The sequence below is a fragment of the Carcharhinus amblyrhynchos genome, chromosome 7 (assembly GCF_965287045.1).
Source record: "Carcharhinus amblyrhynchos chromosome 7, sCarAmb.v2.hapA, whole genome shotgun sequence".
Lineage (NCBI taxonomy): Eukaryota > Metazoa > Chordata > Chondrichthyes > Carcharhiniformes > Carcharhinidae > Carcharhinus > Carcharhinus amblyrhynchos.
Genome location: NC_137330.1, coordinates 91,160,198 through 91,179,571, shown reverse-complemented (window position 1 = coordinate 91,179,571; position 19,374 = coordinate 91,160,198). Strand labels below are relative to the sequence as shown.

Genomic DNA, 19,374 nt, shown 5'->3' with positions numbered 1-19,374 from the left:
TCTGGAGTCCACACGTGTGCAGTTAAACACGGACATTAGGAAATTGCCTTCCAAGTTGCCCCATGCCTCCAGAAGCTTTGCTTTAGTGATATGTAATGAAAGTGCAGTACTTACTCATCAGATACCTATTAAACACATCAGAAAAAAAGAAGAGGTTGTTCATTCCAGTGTATGTGAAATGTTTAATGGTGTGCTAAGTCATAATTACCTCCACATAACCTCTCTAGCACTGCAAATTAAATCTTACAAACATTGGGTCTCATCCTTCATATTTTAATTATGGTTGGAAATTTAAAACAAAAATTATTTTACCTTTCCTTTGTCTCTCATTCTCTCTCCAACTCCCATCTTTCTTTCCCGCTCTTTATTTTGTTTTCTGTAAATGATTTTACATTGAATTAAATATTCTAACTTACACTTCTTGGTCTAGACTCTGCATGCTTGAAGAGATAAACTGTTCCTAGCCCTGTTGCTAGCACACAGCTCCCTGTGCAGGTGCCACACTGAAATTAATTTCTAATTATCACAATTTGTACTATAAAAGCCCGCTAAAATTCTGTGGGAAGGGGTATGCATAACAAATAGTGAGCACCATTCACCTGCTACTGTCCACTAAACTGGAACTGATAATTCATTGCGAGTTAGACAAAGTTGGAACTTTTTATTGCTACACGGTCAAGTTGACAATGGAATAACCAAACGTTGTTCAGATCAGTGAGACTGCTGTTGAATTATAGAATCCCTACAGTGCAGAAGGAAGCCATTCAGTCCATCAAGCCTGCACCAACAACAATCCCACCCTATCCCTGTAACCCCACATATTTACCCTGTTAATCCCCCCAAAACTAGGCTCAATTTAGCATGCCCAATCAACCTAACCAGCACATCTTTGGACCATGGAGAAAAGTGGAACAAACCCATGCAGACACAGGGAAAACATGCAAACTCCACAGACAGTGACCCAAGCCGGGAATCGAACCTGGTCCCTGGTGCTGTGAGACAGCAGTGCTAACCACTGTGCCGCCCAAAGCCCAAGCTATTGCTTGGACCCAATGTTTTATTCATCAACTCATAGGCAAAACATTACCAGCAATGCCTTGTTTTCCTGCCCAGTTACCTTGGGTCCACCAAGGAATCACCCTTAATAGCACACTCTCCATCCCATCATTGGGCCAGAGCTGTAACGGGGTTTGGAGCCGAATGGTAAACACAAAACACAAGCTTGGCATCAGTGAACAGGTTACTGGTGAGTAACTGCTGCTTGATAGCACTGTTGATGACAGCTTTCCTCATTTTGTTGATGATTGAGAATATGCTGATGGGTAAGTAATTGCCTAGGTTGGACTGTTCTTGATTTTTTGCTGGTATCACATGAGAAAATTATATTGGCGAAAGACTAATATCTCACACTAGGGACCTCAAGGTGAGACCAAAAAGAATTATCCCAAAGGCAGTTCTGGACAAAGATAATTGCAAACCTTGCCTTTAGCACTCACATGTTTAGCTTTGCCTTCACTGAGGAAGGTGACATTCATTGATTCTCCTCCTCTCACTAATTGCCCATTGCCATTCACAACTAGATGTAGCAGGGATGCCAAATTCTGACCTGATTGCTGAGTTCTGGCATACTGTGCCATTATGCTGCCCACCTCCATCTCTGCTTCAGTCTTCATGCTCTGCGCATTTCATCCAAACTCTGCTGCCATATCCTATCCCACATCAAGTTTTATCTATAAGTCCAGCTCTTGTTAACTTATATTGGCCTTCAATCCTGCAATGCATCAATTTAAAGTTCATTCCTTTCACAATCTTGCTGCTCCCTAATTCTACAATCCACCAGATTTCTTCATACTTCTAATCCTGATCTCTTGTGCACCCCTATTTGCCTTCATCCTCCCCGATCCTTAGGGATTCCCTCAAGTTCCTCAACTTACCTAACCCCATTTAAATATGCTCAAAATCTATCTCTGAATGATCTTTTGATCACTCTCCTTAACATCTGCTTGTCTGCCTCAGCCTCTATTTTGTCCGATTACATCTCTGTTGGGCTCTAGGCGAATGGGATGCTGGCCTTCATAGCGAGGGGGATTGAATATAAAAGTAGGGAGGTCTTGCTGCAGCTGTATAGGGCATTGGTGAGGCCGCAGCTGGAGTACTGTGTGCAGTTTTGGGCGCCGCACCTGCGCAAAGATATTTTGGCCTTGGAGGGAGTGCAGAGGAGGTTTACTAGGCTGATACCGGAGTTGAGGGGGTTGAGCTATGAGGAGAGGCTGAATAAACTGGGCTTGTACTCGTTAGAGTTTAGAAGAATGAGGGGAGATCTCATTGAGACGTATAAGATGATGAATGGGATGGATAGGATAGAGGTGGAGAGACTCTTCCCGCTCAAAAAAGACAGTAGGACTAGGGGGCACAGCCTCAAGATAAAGGGGGGGGGCGGTTTAGAATGGAATTGAGGAGGAACTTCTTCACTCAAAGGGTGGTGAATCTCTGGAATTCTCTGCCCGTTGAAGTGGTGGAGGCTGCCCCGCTAAATATTTTTAAGACGCGGGTTGATGGGTTTTTGATAAGAGAGGGGATTAAGGGTTATGGGGAGAGGGCGGGAAAGTGGAACTGAGCCACGACAGATCAGCCATGATCTTATTGAATGGCGGGGCAGGCTCGAAGGGCTAGATGGCCTACTCCTGCTCCTATTTCTTATGTTCTTATGTTCTTTCCATTTTCAATTCTCACGGACAAGAATGACAGCCAGGGCAATCTCATCGGTTTAACCCGAGTCACAAATTATTTGGATTTGAAGAGGCTGATCTTTCCACGATATTCATTTTATGGGGATGGACACATCAGCAACAGAGTCCTCACATTCCACACTGTCCATACATACAAATTTCGTTGAAGACAACCATCTTTTGTGAACAATTTAAGACTGCAAACTTGCATTATACTCAAAACAAGGTTGCAGATGAGACTAATGTCATTTTTTTTGAGTGGGGTGAAGGAAATGAAAAAAAAATGAAGTTTAGGTGGTCTTGAAAATTTAAACAAAGTGAGCAATAAATTCAAGCAGTCCCAGTCACAAATACAATTTACCAATTCCTGCCAAATAGCAAAACTGACAAGGCAATGTAATGTGTTCAACAAATCATGTGGATATATACTATTTGAATGATATGTTGTTCTAATGTGTAGACATAGATTTGCCAAAAGCAATCATTCAAACGTTATCAAGATAATTTTTACTCAATTTGTGTCAGAAGTTTTATTTAATTTGATGCCATTCAAACAGATTGTTGTGAAAACGCCAGATTTTTAAAAATCCTCCAGGGAAAAAAAAACATTTTGGGACCAGGAGATTGCAGATCCAAATAAATTATTTTATTAAATCACCAGACTGCAACAAATAAATGAATTTGCAAAGTTTGTCTGTCCAAGAACATTTCTCATAAAACCTCTCTCATTACCTACCACATAAATCATTTGGTCAAAACTGTATTTCTTCATTCGATCTATAGCAGCTGCAACGTCTCTGCCAACAAAAATAGTGAAGTAACAGCAATTATTTTCATTAATAACATCTGTTGTTAGGTGACATAATTAACAAAAATCTTTCATCATGTAAAACAGGTACTAAATTTTACAAAAAGGGGATTTCCTCTGAAGATAAAATTAGAGCAGAAAAATCCTCATAAGTCAGGCAATTGAATAAAGTTATACTGTGGTAAATTGTTAATTTCTCATTGTTCATTATCTGAAACATAGGGACTATTGCCAAAGGGTGGAAAATGTTTCAAAATTTATATGGGCAAGGATGCTCCCTGCAAATGCTATTACTCTCCAAGCAATCCAGCTTAACTTTAAGGTGAAAGTGTCAGGTTGCCCAAATTAATACTATACCATTTCAAAGAAAATGTTTTCATTGGCTTGATGGAATGGTGGTATTGTCACTGGATGAGTAATCCAGGGATCCAGGTTCAAATCGCACCATGGCAGATGTGAAATTTGAAGTCAATAAAAATCTGGAATTTAAAAAAACCCATCTGGTTCATTAATGCCCTTTGGGGAAGGAAATCTGCCATCCTTACCTGGTCTGGGCTACATGCTACTTCAGGACCACAGCAAAATGGTTAACTTTTAAATGCCCTCAGGGATGGGCAATAAATACTGGCCTAGCCAGCGATGTCCACATCCCATGAACGATTAAAAAGAAAAGCAGAAATAACGAGGTAAGACAAAGTTTTATAGAAACTGAGGGCCCAATTTTAACTCTGCAAGTCTATAGGTTTTGGAGTTAAAATCTCACTCCTACACCAGAATTCTACCACCCTGCCTGCCACAGAATTGGAGCAGGTGAGGGGTGGAAAACAGAAATATCCTTTGACCTCGGGTGAGAATTTCTGGTCTTGTTCGAGTGAGGCTGTAAAATCCCGCACATAGTATTTTTCTGGGGGCCCTGGTATGAATGATCCAAGACGATTACTATCATTTGCTGAGGAAGTAGAAGAACAATGCAATTAAAATCAGTGTACCCAAATTGTCCATTTTCTGCAGAATTGCCCTACAAGCCAAGGGAGTGCTGTCTTATCTGTTAATCTGGGTGGAGTGACTGAACGTCTTCCTATTTTAAACGTATTATTTGTGGGTTTTTTTAAAACCGTCTCTGTACAGTTTTTAACTAGATGCAACAGAAAATAGCTGTTGATGTTTCATCATATTTCCTTTTACTTTCATGTTAACATTTTGCATAATTTCTTTATCTGAAGAACCTTTCTATCTCAGATGTCCCATCATAAATTAGAAAGCTTATAATAGTTCTTGTATCTCTAATTACTGTTCTCTGAAGCATCTTCATGCCTGTACATTATACAAACCTTTCTTACTTTAATGACATCGCAACTGTCTCCAAAAGCATTCATTCAAATAAGCAAATATTACAGCAATTAGAGGATCCACTTGCCCACTAAACAAACTGGTTAAATTTACACAAATATTTGATACTTGAATCATTGATAGTCACGGGTGAGGTGCCTGAAGATTGGAGAGTGGCAAATTTTGTGCCTTTGTTTAAAAAGGGCTGCAGGGAAAAGCCTGGGAACTACAGGCCAGTGAGCCTCACACCTGTGGTGGGTAAATTGTTGGAAGGTATTTTGAGAGGCAGGATCTACAGGCATTTAGAGATGCAAGGACTGATTAGGGACAGTCAGCATAGCTTTGTGAGTGGAAAATCATGTCTCACAAATTTAATTGCGTTTTCTGAAGGGGTAACCAAGAAAGTAGATGAGGGCAGTGCAGTTGATGTGGTCTACATAGACTTAAACAAGGCCTTTGACAAGGTACTGCATGGTAGGTTGTTGCATAAGATTAAATCTCACGGGATCCAGGGTGAGGTATCTAAATGGATACAAAATTGGCTTCTTAACAGAAGCCAGAGGGTAGTCATAGTGAGTTGTTTTTCAAACTGAAGGCCTGTGACCAGCGGTGTGCCCATTGTTATTTGTCATTTATAGTAATGATTTGGATGAGAATGTAGGGGGCATGGTTAGTAAGTTTGCAGATGACACCAAGACTGGTGGTATGGTGGACAGTGAGGAAGGTTCTTTTCAATTGCAGCAGGATCTTGATCAATTGGGCCAGTGGGCTGATGAATGGCAGATGGAGTTTAATTTAGACAAATGCGAGATAATGCATTTTGGTAGATTGAACTAGGGCATGACTTATTCAGTTAATGGTACGTCGTTGGGGAGTTACAGAACAAAAAGATCTAGGGGTACATGTTCATAGCTCCTTGAAAGCGGATAGAATGGTGAAGAAGGCATTCAGCATGCTTGATTCCATCGGTCAGAACATTGAGTATAGGAGTTGGGACATCTTGTTAAAGTTGTACAAGACATTGGTACAGCCACACTTGGAACAGTGTGTGCAATTCTGGTCACTATTATAGAAAGGATATTATTAAACTAGAACGAGTGCAGAAGAGATTTACTGGAATGCTACTGGGACCTGATGGATTGAGTTATAAGGAAAGGCTCAATAGGCTGGGACTTTTTTGCTTGAAGTGTAGGAGGCTGATGGATTACCTTACAGAGGTCTATAAAATAATGATGGGCATAGACAAGGTAGATAGTCAATGTCTTTTCCCAAAGGTAGAGGAGTCTAAAACTAGAGGGCATAGGTATAAAGTGAGAGGGGAGAGATACAAAAGTGTCCAGAGGGGCAATTTTTTCACACAGAGGCTGGTGAGTGTCTGGAACAAGCTGCCAGAAGTAGTAGTAGAGGCAGGTACAATCTTATCTTTTAAAAAGCATTTAGATAGTTACATGGGTACAATGGGTTTGGAGGGATATGGGCCAAATGCGGGCAATTGGGATTAGTTTAGGGGTTTTAACAAAAGGGCGGTATGGACAAGTTGGGCTGAAGGGCCTGTTTCCATGCTGTAAAGCTCTGACTCTAAATGAATTAACTGGAGTTTCAGCTTGAACCAAATGGATTATTGGCATATTTGCAAGATAATTCATAAGCTTCACCATTCTCATTCAACCAAAATAGTTCATGAAAGTGGAACTCATTTGTACTAAACCTTTGATTTGATTCATTGTCACATGTATTAGTGTACAGTGAAAAGCATTGTTTCTTGCATACTTTTCAGACAAAGCATTACTGTGCATAGAGAAGGAAAGGAGAGAGTGCAGTGTCAGAGCTGGGGTGTAAGAGTTGAATTAAAACATTGTTAGAATAAAATTTTAGAAGCATAGAAAAAGATAGAATTAGAGGGTATGCTGGGCACAGCTTGCAAGAAGTTGCCTCACTCTGGTGCCACCTTAAGCTGCTTGAGCTTTGAGTTTTTTTTAAAAAAGTAACAGACATTTAATGCAGGAACATTGAAGAACTTGCTTTGCTTTTCATTTCTGGTCACAACCTCACCTACGTATTAGTGGGAATGAAAGAAATGTATGCTCACATGTAAGATTGTAAACCAATTTAACATGTTGGTGAAACAGGAATTTTCTGAGTTTGTTCCCCTCGAGGGAAAGAGGATTGGGGATAGAAAGAATTACATTTTTAAAAAATACCAAGTCACGTTGTCTGAACAGTTGAGAAAATGATATCGACTTACCCCAAACATTGGAGGTAAAAGACAAACATCTACACAGCATTAGAGTTTTCCATGGTATCAAATTTGCCATGCTTGGGGAAGTCAATGAATAATGATTCCAGAGAATACACAGATTTTCAGTCTGATTGAGTTTAAAAATGAACAGATAAGACTCTGACTGATGCCACTTATCAATGTAACCAACCTACCCATGGTCTAGCTTTGCTATGTATCTCCTAATCAAAAAGTGAAGCATGTCTCGAAGGAAAAGGGCAGAGGCACACACAGTTAATTCTCTTCAGTTAGGGATCCATCTGTCTTGTGAGATGATGGTCTGCGCCCAGGATGCCTGTCATTTCTGTACAGAGATTGATTTGACAGTGGCAGCCCTTCCATAGATTAACAGCGTTGGCCCAAGGTCGGCTAATGTTCTCGCTTTCCAGTGGGCTCACTCTATCATCTGGACATTTATTTTGCCTTCTGTTTTCTTCGCACCATTTCTGACCGCTTGTAACTGTTTCTTCCAGTATTGTGCCAACATAAACCACAAAGTATAGTGACCCGTCCAGAGCACAGGCATGGGCAAATAATATGGAGACTGAGTTGCACAAGCATCTGGACCCTCCTCAGCTCTCAGCATTGCTGGTATTGTTCAATGGAAAGGATAAAACCAATACTGTTAGTACCAGCTTTGCTGCAGGTGTTTCCGGAAAGCTGCCTGGTGACAAACTGTTGCCTATGGGACCTCATTCCAGATTTTCAGTCAGGTTTTACTCCCCTACATCTCCCAAGAGAGACATCTACAAAGCAGTGGAGCTAATTACCCATAGATTGGGATCTTGTTCCTGGGCACCAGGGCAAAACAAAAATCACACATCACTGGGCCTGCATGCCATGTGCCTGGAAGCCAGGCCTCCTCAGAATCCCCTGTATTTTAGCCAGTTTATGTCGTCGCCACAGGGACAAAATGATTTGGTGATGAGGAGGCTCTCTACTGGCGGGAAAGACGTATGTGCTCTCTTCACAACAGGTGTACTGCAAGCCAGCAGTGAGAGCTGAAAGCACCAGGTGACAAGACTGACCACTACAAACCACCCAAGATGCCAATACATTAACACACATTACATTGCATCCACAGGGGACAAAATTCTCTTCAGTCAGTTGTGAAAATTCTTTTCATACATCAAAGCTCTAAGTGGTAGATTGTACACAATGTACTTTACGCACAGCTGAGCGAACATATTTCCCACCACACTGATGGGGAAAATTCAAAGGAGAGCTCTTCCTACTTCACAGGTATTCAGCTTATTGATGAACAGTGCAAAGTCAATGGGCCAAATCTAATTCACTGGTTTGTAGCCTGTACAGAGCTGTTCGGATGTTCAAATTACTGCGCCATTTTGGCAACCTTTCCAGACAATGTCTACTAGCCCTGATCCAATAACACTGGAGCCTCTCTCAAATTTTTAGTGACAACTGACATCAGAATTTAGTGCCTCTATTATATGTATTTTATTCTGTGATGACTTCATTCTCAAGTTTGCCTTTACTAATTTGAACTCCAGTCTCCATGTTGCGCAGCCAAGAGTTTAAAGTGAAATCAAGTTCCAGAATTAACTTTTCAATATAATTCACCAGCCCACACAGTTTTTTGATGCGAGTCTCAGTCAATGCCGCTCTAGCCAAAGACTCAACTTATGTACTCTTCTCTTCTAATTCAGCTCTCTGATGTGATGGATGTGGTTTACTTCATTCAGAATTTCCAAGGCTCAAATATCTCCATGTGTCTCAATGAGCAGAGAATGATTCAGTACTCAGTGTGGGCTGATCACTGAACTAAGCAGCTGGAGTTTGTACATTTATACAGTCACTATATTGGCCACAATTCAACAGTCCATTTGCTTTGTTGATGGCTGTACATAGTAACAGTGGAGTCTATCAATTGCCTCAACATTGGATTGTTTCAAAATTGCAAATTAGTAACTTCTGATTTCACTGGGTACTCAGGGAAAATGAAAAGAAATTTCTAGTACTAGGCTGGTGTTTTTAAACCCTCCCAGGCTTCCCTCAAGAAGCTGGTGGTGATAGTGATGTGCTTTCCACTTGAACCACTTTCAGCATGCTCAAAGTATAAATATCACTCTTGATCTGATAAACCAAAATATTTTTCCCCTTGCCTGCGAGGGTTTCCTCTAGGTGCTCCTGTTTCCTCCCACAGTCCAAAAGTTGAGAGGGTTAGGTTCATTGGCCATGCTAAATTGACCCTAGTTTCGGGGGGGATTAGCTGGGTAAATATGTGGGGTTACAGGGATAGTGTGGATTTGTTGTCAATGCAGGCTCAATGGGCCAAATGGTCTCCTTCTATACTGTAGGGATTTGATGATGCTTCAAATAATTCTCTCTGCGTGAAAAAGTCTCTACTTGGTAAAATTTCTTTTGACAACACTGGAATGCGGTTCAGATTGTCGATATGCTTTGGATAATCTTTATTTTCTATTTAATGGTGGGCCACAAAGCCAATTCATTTCTCATGTCCTTAGGCGAAAAAAATGCCAAAAATCACTCAAGAAATATTTACGTACTAAATTAACATCACCTTCATTCAGTAATAGCTGAACAAACTATCAGCTCGAATTAATGAGACAGATCGGAACGATGATTAGTTCATGCTTATACGTATTGCTTCGGTGACATGATTACTTTTTTATTTGCTTCTCCAAAGATACTTTCTCCAAGGATTTTTTTTGAGAAAGTGAGAGGGCATGGGATCCAAGGGGCTGTTGCCTTGTGGATCCAGAACTGGCTTGCCCGCAGAAGGCACAGAGTGGTTGTAGTTGGGTCTTTTTGTGCATGCAGGTCGGTCACCAGTGGAGTGCCCCAGGGATCTGTTCTGGGAATTTGTTTGTAATTTTCATAAATGACCTGGATGAGGAAGTGGAGGGATGGGTTGGTAAGTTTGCCAGCGACGTGAAGGTTGGTGGTGTTGTGGATAGTTTGGAGAGATGTCAGAAGTTGCAGTGTGACATAGATAGGATGCAAGACTGGGCGGAGAAGTGGCAGGTGGACTTCAACCTGGATAAATGTGTAGTGGTCCATTTTGACAGGTCAAATGGGATGAAGGAGTATAATATCAAGGGTAAGACTCTGAGCAGTGTAGAGGGTCAGAAGGACCTTGGGATCCAGGTCCATAGGACTCTTAAATTGGCCTCGCAGGTAGAGGATGTGGTTAAGAAGGCGTATGGCTTACTGGTCTTCATCAGTCGAGGGACTGAGTTTAGGAGTCGGGAGATAATGCTGCGGCTTTATAAGACCCTAGTCAGACCTCTCTTGGAACACTGTGCTCAGTTCTGGTCCCCTCATTAGAGGAAGGATGTGGAAGCTATTGAAACGGTGCAGAGGAGATTTACAAGGATGTTGCCTGGATTGGGTGGCATGCCTTATGAGGACAGGTTGAGAGAGCTCGGTCTTTTCTCCTTAGAGAGATGAAGGACGAGAGGTGACCTGACAGAAGCGTATAAGATTTTGAGAGGTATAGATTGGGTGGATTCTCAGAGGCTTTTTCCAAGGGCTGGAATGGTTGCTACGAGAGGACACAGGTTTAACGTGCTGGGGAGTAGGTACAGAGGAGATATCAGGGGTAAGTTTTTCACTCAGAGGATGGTGGGTGAGTGGAAATAGGCTGTGTCGGTGGTGGTGGAGGCAAATTTGATAGGGTCTTTGAAGAGACTTCTGGATGAGTACATGGAGCTTAATAGAATTGAGGGTTATAGATAAGCCTAGTAGGTATGGATATTATCGGCGCAACTTGTGGGCTGAAGGGCCTGTTTGTGCTGTAGATTTTCTATGTTCTATACACCACATGCCCTACCAGGAAAATAGTTAGTAAGGGTTTCTACCCTAGTCTCTGCCAGTGAATCTCTACCTGGCTGCTTGTGATGCCCAACAGCAGGGCAAAGCTTGATTTTGTTCATTCACATGGAGAAAGGAGCCCACCTTCACCCCTTATACCCTTTGAATAATATGGTAAGGGTTGAGAACCTATTGTGAAAGCAACTTTGAACATCAAGTGCACACTACCACTCTGGTATGGAGCACTGGTACACCATCATTCTTTCTAGTCACTGATCTACTATTCAATTACAGCTGAACTTTCCAACTGCAAGCTTTCGAGTTTTACTTTAATTACATCCAGATAAAGTTTATCTACTGGTGGACAGACTCTGACTGGTATGAAGATCAGGACTCTCTTCACTAGAGAAAACTCTGCTTCCTGATCAAAATTGCAACATATAAATCTGTCTAAATATTAGTGAAGCTAAAAAAGAGTGTGGAAACCTACAGAAATGAAAGCATTGTCAGAGCAGACAAACGGCTGGCCAAGTACAGCTTTTACGAAATTACCTAGTTTCAGACATGGACATTTGGATGAATAAATATTTAAAATATCACCAACATTTCTGTGCATGGCCATTAAAATGCTTTAAAAATAGAAAAAGAAAATTTACCTGGTCAAGTAGAGGGTCGTCCCATCACAACGAACAAGTTTGGCATAAGTAGAGAGATCACCATTTGGTGAAAGATCAACCACTCCAGTTCCTTGCCTTTAGAGAAAAAAAATACAAGTAACTTTCTGTTCCTTTGCAAGCATAAAATTTTCATTCTCAAGGGAGGAATTAAGAAAAGCAGTTGTGTCATAAACTATTTTAGTCATTGTAATGTTTAGGCATGTGATAGAGTACTTAGTGTTACGTAAACAAACAACATAAAGTGAGCCACAAAACAAATGAGTGACCACAAACTGTTACATAAGAACATAAGAAATAGGAGGAGTAGGCCATCTAGCCCTTCGAGCCTGCCCCGCCATTCAATAAGATCATGGCTGATCTGTCGTGGCTCAGTTCCACCTTCCCGCTCTCTCCTCATAACTCTTAATCCCCTCGCCTATCAAAAACCTATCAACCCACGTCTTAAATATATTTAGCGAGGCAGCCTCCACCACCTCGATGGGCAGAGAATTCCAGAGATTCACCATCCTTTGAGTGAAGAAGTTCCTCCTCAACTCCGTTCTAAACCGCCCCCCCTTTATCTTGAGGCTGTGCCCTCTAGTCCTACTGTCCTTTCTGAGTGGGAAGAGCCTCTCCACCTCTATCCTATCCATCCCATTCATCATCTTAAATGTCTCAATGAGATCTCCCCTCATTCTGCTAAACTCTAACGAGTACAAGCCCAGTTTATTCAGCCTCTCCTCATAGTTCAACCCCCTCAACTCCGGTATCAGCCCAGTAAACCTCCTCTGCACTCCCTCCAAGGCCAAAATTGTTCTTGATAATAGCAGAAATATTTTGGAGGTGAATTCTGAATCTCGTTTTGGATCGTGTTGTTTAAGAAAGGAATAATTATGCCTCCCAACCCAGCCCAGCCCAGCTTTCCGGACAGACAGAAGTCCTTGGCATCAGCTGAACCTGAAGAAAGCCACATTTGGTTAGCATTTCCATTTGTCTTTTGAGTATTATTGATTTATTGGCCAGGTTGACAAAATAAAAAAATGTATTTATTAATCACAAGCAAGGCTTACATTAACATTGCAATAAAGTTACTGTGAAATAATTCTCTTGGTTTATTAAAACAGTGGGAGAAGATCCTGCAAGTCCACCCAATAATAATCTGAGAGATAATAGGGGAGGATTAATTTATATAGCACCTCATCACATTCTTAGCATATCCCTCAGTACTGCATATTCAATTAATTACTTTTGAAATGCATTCATTATTATAAAGCTGCATTAGCAGCCAGTTTGCTCATAGTTGAATCCCACCACAAATTAATTTATCTATCCTCTTTCAGTTGGTGCCAGTGGGAAAGAAAGTCTGGATGGGAAGACGGAGAACTTTCTTGCTTATCTTCAAATAATGCTATTGGATCTTTCACACCTACCTGAGCAGGCAGCACATAACCAAAAAGTGTAACCTCAGAGTAACAACTCTTCCTCAGGACCAAAATGGATCTACTTCCATGTAATAAATAAGAAAATTTGTGGCCACTAGGGGAATCTACACCAATTCAGTTAAAGACATGCTACTATTCCAAAAGTCATAGAACCCCTACACAGTGCAGGAGGCCATCATGTGGCCAATTGAGCCTACACCAACAACAATCCCACCCAGGTCCTATCCCCATAACTCCATGTATTTACCCTGTTAATCCCCTGACACAAACAGGAAATTTAGCATGGCCAATCCACCTAAACCGCACATCTTTGGAGTGTGGGAGGAAACCAGGGCACCCAGAGGAAACCCACGCAGACACGGAGAGAACGTGTAAACTCCACACAGAGTGACTGGAGGCCGGAATTGAACCCTGGGTCCCTGGCACTGCGAGGCAGCAGTGATAATCACAGTGCCATCCGAGTGTGCTAATTCTAATTCAGAAAGACAATGTCAGCTGCCCAAAAGCAAAACACAAGCATTGACAATTTCCATTTGTGTTAGAAATACAAGTCAATAAGAAGAGGAAGAAACTTCAAGACATTATGGTCACCTTACGTTCCAGGTGGACAGAAAAGTTCAAAAACTACTTCATTTCAGACCCGACCGAAGACCTATAGACTTAGGGATGGCAGATGGATTTAAACATGGATAAAGCAGTTAACATAGTATCAGAATGACAAACTGATAACATATTGTGAAAAGAGAAAGAAGTATTTGGGGGCGATTATCACTGATCAGAGGGCTTCAGAAAATGAATATGAAGTTCTAATCACAAGCCTTGTGACAGATCTGAAAAGGATTCAAGTTCTGGTTTAAAGAAATAATTGTATGATTATGGTATTGGACCAGCAAACCCAGAGGCTGTCTGTGATATCAGGATAATCATTTGAAGTCTACAAGTCTGGACGACTACAAAAGGAGCCATATTGCTGGGAAAACTCAGCACCTTAAATAATATAGAATTCCTACAGTGCAGGAGACCGCCATTCGGCCCATCAAGTCTGCACCAACTTTCAGAAGAGCACCTTTCCCAGGCCCACACCCCACCCTATCCCCATACCCCCACCCATTTACCATGGCTAATCCATCTAATCTGCACAACTTGGGACATTGAGGGGCAACTTAGCATGGTCAATCCACCTAACCTGCACATCTTTAGAGTGTGGGAGGAAACCAGAGCATCTGGAGGAAACCCACACAGGCACAGGGAGAACATGCAAAGTCTGCACAGACAGACTGTTGCCTATGGCTGGAATTGAACATGGGTCCCTGGTGCTGTAAGGCAGCAGTGTTAATCACTGTGCCACCATACTGTTCACTAATTTTCTTCAGGGAAGGGGACCTATCAACAATATTAAGTCTGATTCACACACACAGGATGTCAACGGTTGCCTTTTAATGTAATCAGACAGTAAATAATGGCTCACTATTGTCAGGAGAATGACAAAAACATATTAAAGCAGTAACAACCAGAATGAGACTGTATTTGAGTTTTTGATAACTAAAACGTCTTGCACTTAGACTGAACCTTTAACATTCCAAGGAGTTATCAGGTGAAATAGAGCCACATGAGGTATTAGTACAGTTGACCAGAAACTTCACTAAAGAGGTAGGTTTCAATGAGTGACTTACAGGAGGACAAAGCTGAATACGTGGGGATGTTGGAAAGTAACTGCAGAGCTTTTGGCTGAGACAGCTGAAGGCCAACACCAGAGTGATGAAAATCAGGAACGCACAGGGGATAGAATCGGAGGAAATTATAGATTGAGAATTCTGGGGGCTGGCAGTCATTACAGAGATAAGGAGGGGCAAGGTCATGAGAGGGATTTGAACATGATAAGAATTGCTAGATTGAGGCTTTCCAAAACCAGAAGCCAAATTAGGTCAACATGGAGGGGTGACATGTGGCACAGTGATTAGCACTGCTGCCTCACAGTGCCAGTGCCCCAGGTGACTGTGGAGTTTACATACTTTTCCCGTATCGCTGCGGGTTTCCTCTGAATGCTCCAGTTTTCTCTCACACTTCAATGATGTGCAGGTTAGGTGGATTGGCCATGCTGAATTGCCCCTTAGTGTCCCAAGGTGTGTAGGTTAGAGGGAATAATGGGGTAAATACTTGGGGTTATGGGGAACAGGTCTGGATAGGATTGCCCCTTAGTGTCAGGGGGATTACATGGGGTTACAAGGATAGGGCCTGGGCAGGATGCTTATCAGTGCAGACTTGATGGGCCAAATGGCCTCCTTCTGCAGTTTGGGGATTCTATGATTCTACGAGCATGCACAGGGGTGATGGGTAAACAAGACCTTGTTCCTAATCTAACTTGCACAGAGTATTGGATGAGTTCAGAGTTATGGAAGATACAAAGCGAGCAATTGAACGCGGGTGTATTGGAACAATCTAGTCAAGGGATAACAAAAGACATGGGTGAGAATTTCAGCAGCAGGTGCAATGGAAGAAAGGGCAGCAACGGGAGACATTATAGAGGTGGTAATAGATGATCTTGATGATGTACACAGCATAGGGATCACAAATGGTCTGGTACCTCCACCAAAGCATCCAGCTCCTCTTAAATATTTCCCAACAAAATACCTGTTAAACCTAAAAGCTTTGGAGAAAAATAACAAAGCACAAAACAAGAGTGAGTCGACCTTTTAAGATCATGGGGTCATCCATGATTTTCAGGGCAATAAGTTAGGAGCAATATGTTTTAAGTGCCTTGGGAGAACACTTCATTCCCAACATCTTTCAAATTCTTTAGGTGAACTCCTGCTGAATCTTGCTCGGGCATTTCAACTTATTACCTCAAGGTTTCTTCAGGACCAGCCCCATTGTTTTACAACTGTCAGACTGTAACTTCATTTGGAAGCCAAGCACAACCATTCTTTTTCCAGTTCTGATGAAGCGAGTCCACCCCAAAAGAACTGCTTTTTTACGTATCGACTGAACTGCTGTACATTTTCAGCATCTTTATTTTTGTTTTAATTTGTGAACAAAAAAGTTCTTTAGTGACATGTTCAAAAAATACAATTGTTGAAATCTAACCTTACTTTGTTTTCTTGAGCAGTCCTTTCTGATCCATCAGCCGTAGCACATCCTGTGCTTTCTCTTGGTACAATGATTCTCCAGAGTACTCATCAAAATGCACACCAAGTCGCTATTGGAATACACATACATAAAAATTAGGCCAACCTCAAAGACTATTTTCAGAATCAAGCCTTGCATCAAAAATCACAAGATTGCAATTCAGTTTAGATCAACCAAAAACAAGTCAAAATCTAATTAGAAATGTAATTCAATGTTGAAAGTTACCTGAACACAAAGCTGTGTTGAATATGAGCCCATTTATCATTATTTTCATTGGTTAACATGGTGGGAAACACAGTAAATACAGAAGCTTATTTTTGAAGGATTTTAAACAGTTTTGTCTTTAAATATATATTTGAGTTGATTTGATTTATTGTCACATGTATCAGTATAAAGTGAAAAGTATTATTTCTAGCATGCGATACAAAGCATATCGTTCATAGAGAAGGAAACGAGAGTGCAGAATATAGTGTTGTCGTACTTAATTGGAAGGCCTATTGCAATCATATCCTTTCAGACAGTTCCACTTAAGCTTGCACAGCAATCCTCATTAGTTTTCTACAAAGGTGACACAAAGTGTGCATACAGCCAACATTGTCATGCAGACACAAATGCACTTTTTTTTAAAAAAAAAACAGGTTGTGACTGGGAGAATTACATTAGCAATTTATAAGACATCCTGGAGAAAAATCTCGATACACTAGATAAATCTACTTACGAAGGACAGGTTCATGATTTTTCCCAAATCTACCACGGAGGCAAAGTTTTCACTTTCTATCTTGAAATATAGAGGATTTTTATTTTTCTTTCACTTTCTGAAGCAAGGAGGGAAAACTAAAAATAAATGTGGATGAAGCAAAGTTAACAGTTGTAAATTAACCTCCCACACCCCAACCTTTTTCTCTTATGCTGGCTGGGACGGTGGATGATTTACACCCAGGGATTTGCAAATACTTTTCAGACCAATTATTCCTCTGACGCTCATCATAGAAACTAGAAAGAGTATGCTATTCGAGCCTGCTCCATCATCGAATTCAATATCCTAATCCCCCCTTCCCCCACATATCCCTTGATCCCTTTAGCCTCTAGAGCTATATCTAATTTCTTCTTGAAAATCAAACATTTTGGCCTCAACTACATTCCGTGGTAATGAATTCCACACGTTCACCATCCTCTGGGTGAAGAAATTTCTCTTCACCTCAGTTCTAAAAGGTTTTCCCCTTACCCTCAAACTATGACCCCTAATTCTGGTCTTCCCCACTGCTGGGAATATCCTTTCTGAATCTATCCTGTCTAACCCTGTTAGAATTTTAAGTTTCTATGACATCCAGTCTCACTTTCTAAACTCCAGTGAAGACAATCCTAACTGACTCAGACTTGCCATCCCAGGAATCAGCTTGGTGAACCTTTGCTGTGCTCCTTCTATAGCAAGGACATCCTTCCTCAGATAAGGGTACCAAAACACTACACAATGGTCCAGATGTGGCCTCACCAATGTCCTATACAACCGCAGCAAAATATCCCTATCCTTATATTCAAATCCTCTTGCTATGAAGGACAACACACTATTTACCTTTTTTATTGGCTGCACCACACACTTACTTTCAGCGACTGATACGCAAGGACTCCATGGTCTCGCAGGTCTCGCTGAGTATCCACCTCTCTCAATTTACACCCATTCAAGTAATAATCTGCCTTGCTATTACTGCTACCAAAGTGGATAACCTCACATTTATCCACATTATATTGCATCTGCCCACACATATATGCCCTGTTCAAATCATACTGAAGCATCTCTGAATCCTCCTCACAGTTCACCCTCCCACACAATGTTGAATCATATGCAAATTTCAAGATAATACATTCAGTTCCCTTTTCCAAATCATTAATATATAATGCAAACAGTTGGGGTCCTAGCACAGATTCCTGCAGAATCACACTAGTCACTGACTGTCAATCAGAAAAAGTCCCATTTATGCCAACTCTTTGCTTCCTATCTGCTAACCAGCTTTCTATCCATCTTAAGACATTACCTGCAAACCCATGTGCTTTAACCTTACATACTAACCTGATACATGAGACTTGTCAAAAGCCTTCTGAAAGTCCAAATAAACCATACCCACTGGTTTTCCTCTGTCAACACTTATTTTTAAAGTTTATTCAAAAATTTTATTATTTAAGCAAGGCTTACATTAACACTGCAATGAAGTTACTGCAAAATTCCCCTAGTTGCTACAGTCCGACACCTGTTTGGGTCAATGTACCTAACCAGCACATTTTTCGGAATGTGGGAGGAAACTCACGCAGACATGGGGAGAACATGCAAACACAACACAGAGTGACCCAAGCCGGGAATCAAACCTGGATCCCTGGCACCGTGAGGCAGCAGTGCTAACCACTGTACTACTGTGCACCCTTACTTTTTACATCCTCAAAAGAACTCAAATAGATTCGTCAAACATGATTTCCCTTTTGTAAATCCATGTTGACTGTCAGATTATGCCACTGCCTTCCAAATGTTGATAAGAAAACTCTGATCTGTTTTAGAGTAAATCTTTACACCCTTGTTGACAATGAAATGATGGCCAGTTGCAGCTGCCTCCTTTCTACATTCGGCAGACTGTGTCATTATGTATGGTCATGATCAAAAGTTACATTTCTCTTTATCAAATCACATTTCAGCCTCTGGTTTGAGCCAAAGCTGATTTCCTTATCAGCTATTTCATGGTTAAAACCCTGCCTGGTTTGAGCAGATGCTGTTTTTCTGACGTACCATTTTCACTTCCAAAGAAAACATTTTTGGATATAGGACAGCAATAGTGTAGAATCATTAGAATTTTGCAGTACAGAAGATGACCACTCATAGAACATAGAACATTACAGCGCAGAACAGGCCCTTCGGCCCACGATGTTGAGCCGACCAGTTAAAAAGCAATGACCCTCTAACCTAAACCAATCCCTTTCCATCCATAAACCTATCTACGGATCTCAAACACCCCCAAACAAGGCACATCTACAACTGCAGCAGGCAGGGCATTCCAATCCCTCACCACCCTCTGGGTAAAGAACCTACCTCTGACATCCATCCTACATCTACCACCCCTTAATTTAAAGCTATGCCCCCTTGTGCTAGCTTTCTCCGTCCGAGGAAAAAGGCTATCACTGTCCACCCTATCTAAACCTCTAATCATCTTGTATGTTTCAATAAGGT

General features: G+C 41.3%; 1 protein-coding gene across 2 annotated transcripts in view; it reads right to left on the bottom strand.

Moving 5' to 3' along the window:
• Positions 1 to 19,374, bottom strand: part of rars2 (arginyl-tRNA synthetase 2, mitochondrial) — a 71,324-nt gene that overhangs the window by 26,661 nt on the left and 25,289 nt on the right. For both annotated transcript variants that reach the window (XM_080192785.1, XM_080192784.1), the window contains 3 exons: positions 16,127 to 16,233; positions 11,596 to 11,691; positions 3,466 to 3,526 (listed from right to left, as the gene is read on the bottom strand). In XM_080192785.1, the coding sequence (XP_080048911.1) occupies positions 3,466 to 3,526; positions 11,596 to 11,691; positions 16,127 to 16,233 (264 nt within the window). The remainder of the gene's footprint in view (positions 1 to 3,465; positions 3,527 to 11,595; positions 11,692 to 16,126; positions 16,234 to 19,374) is intronic.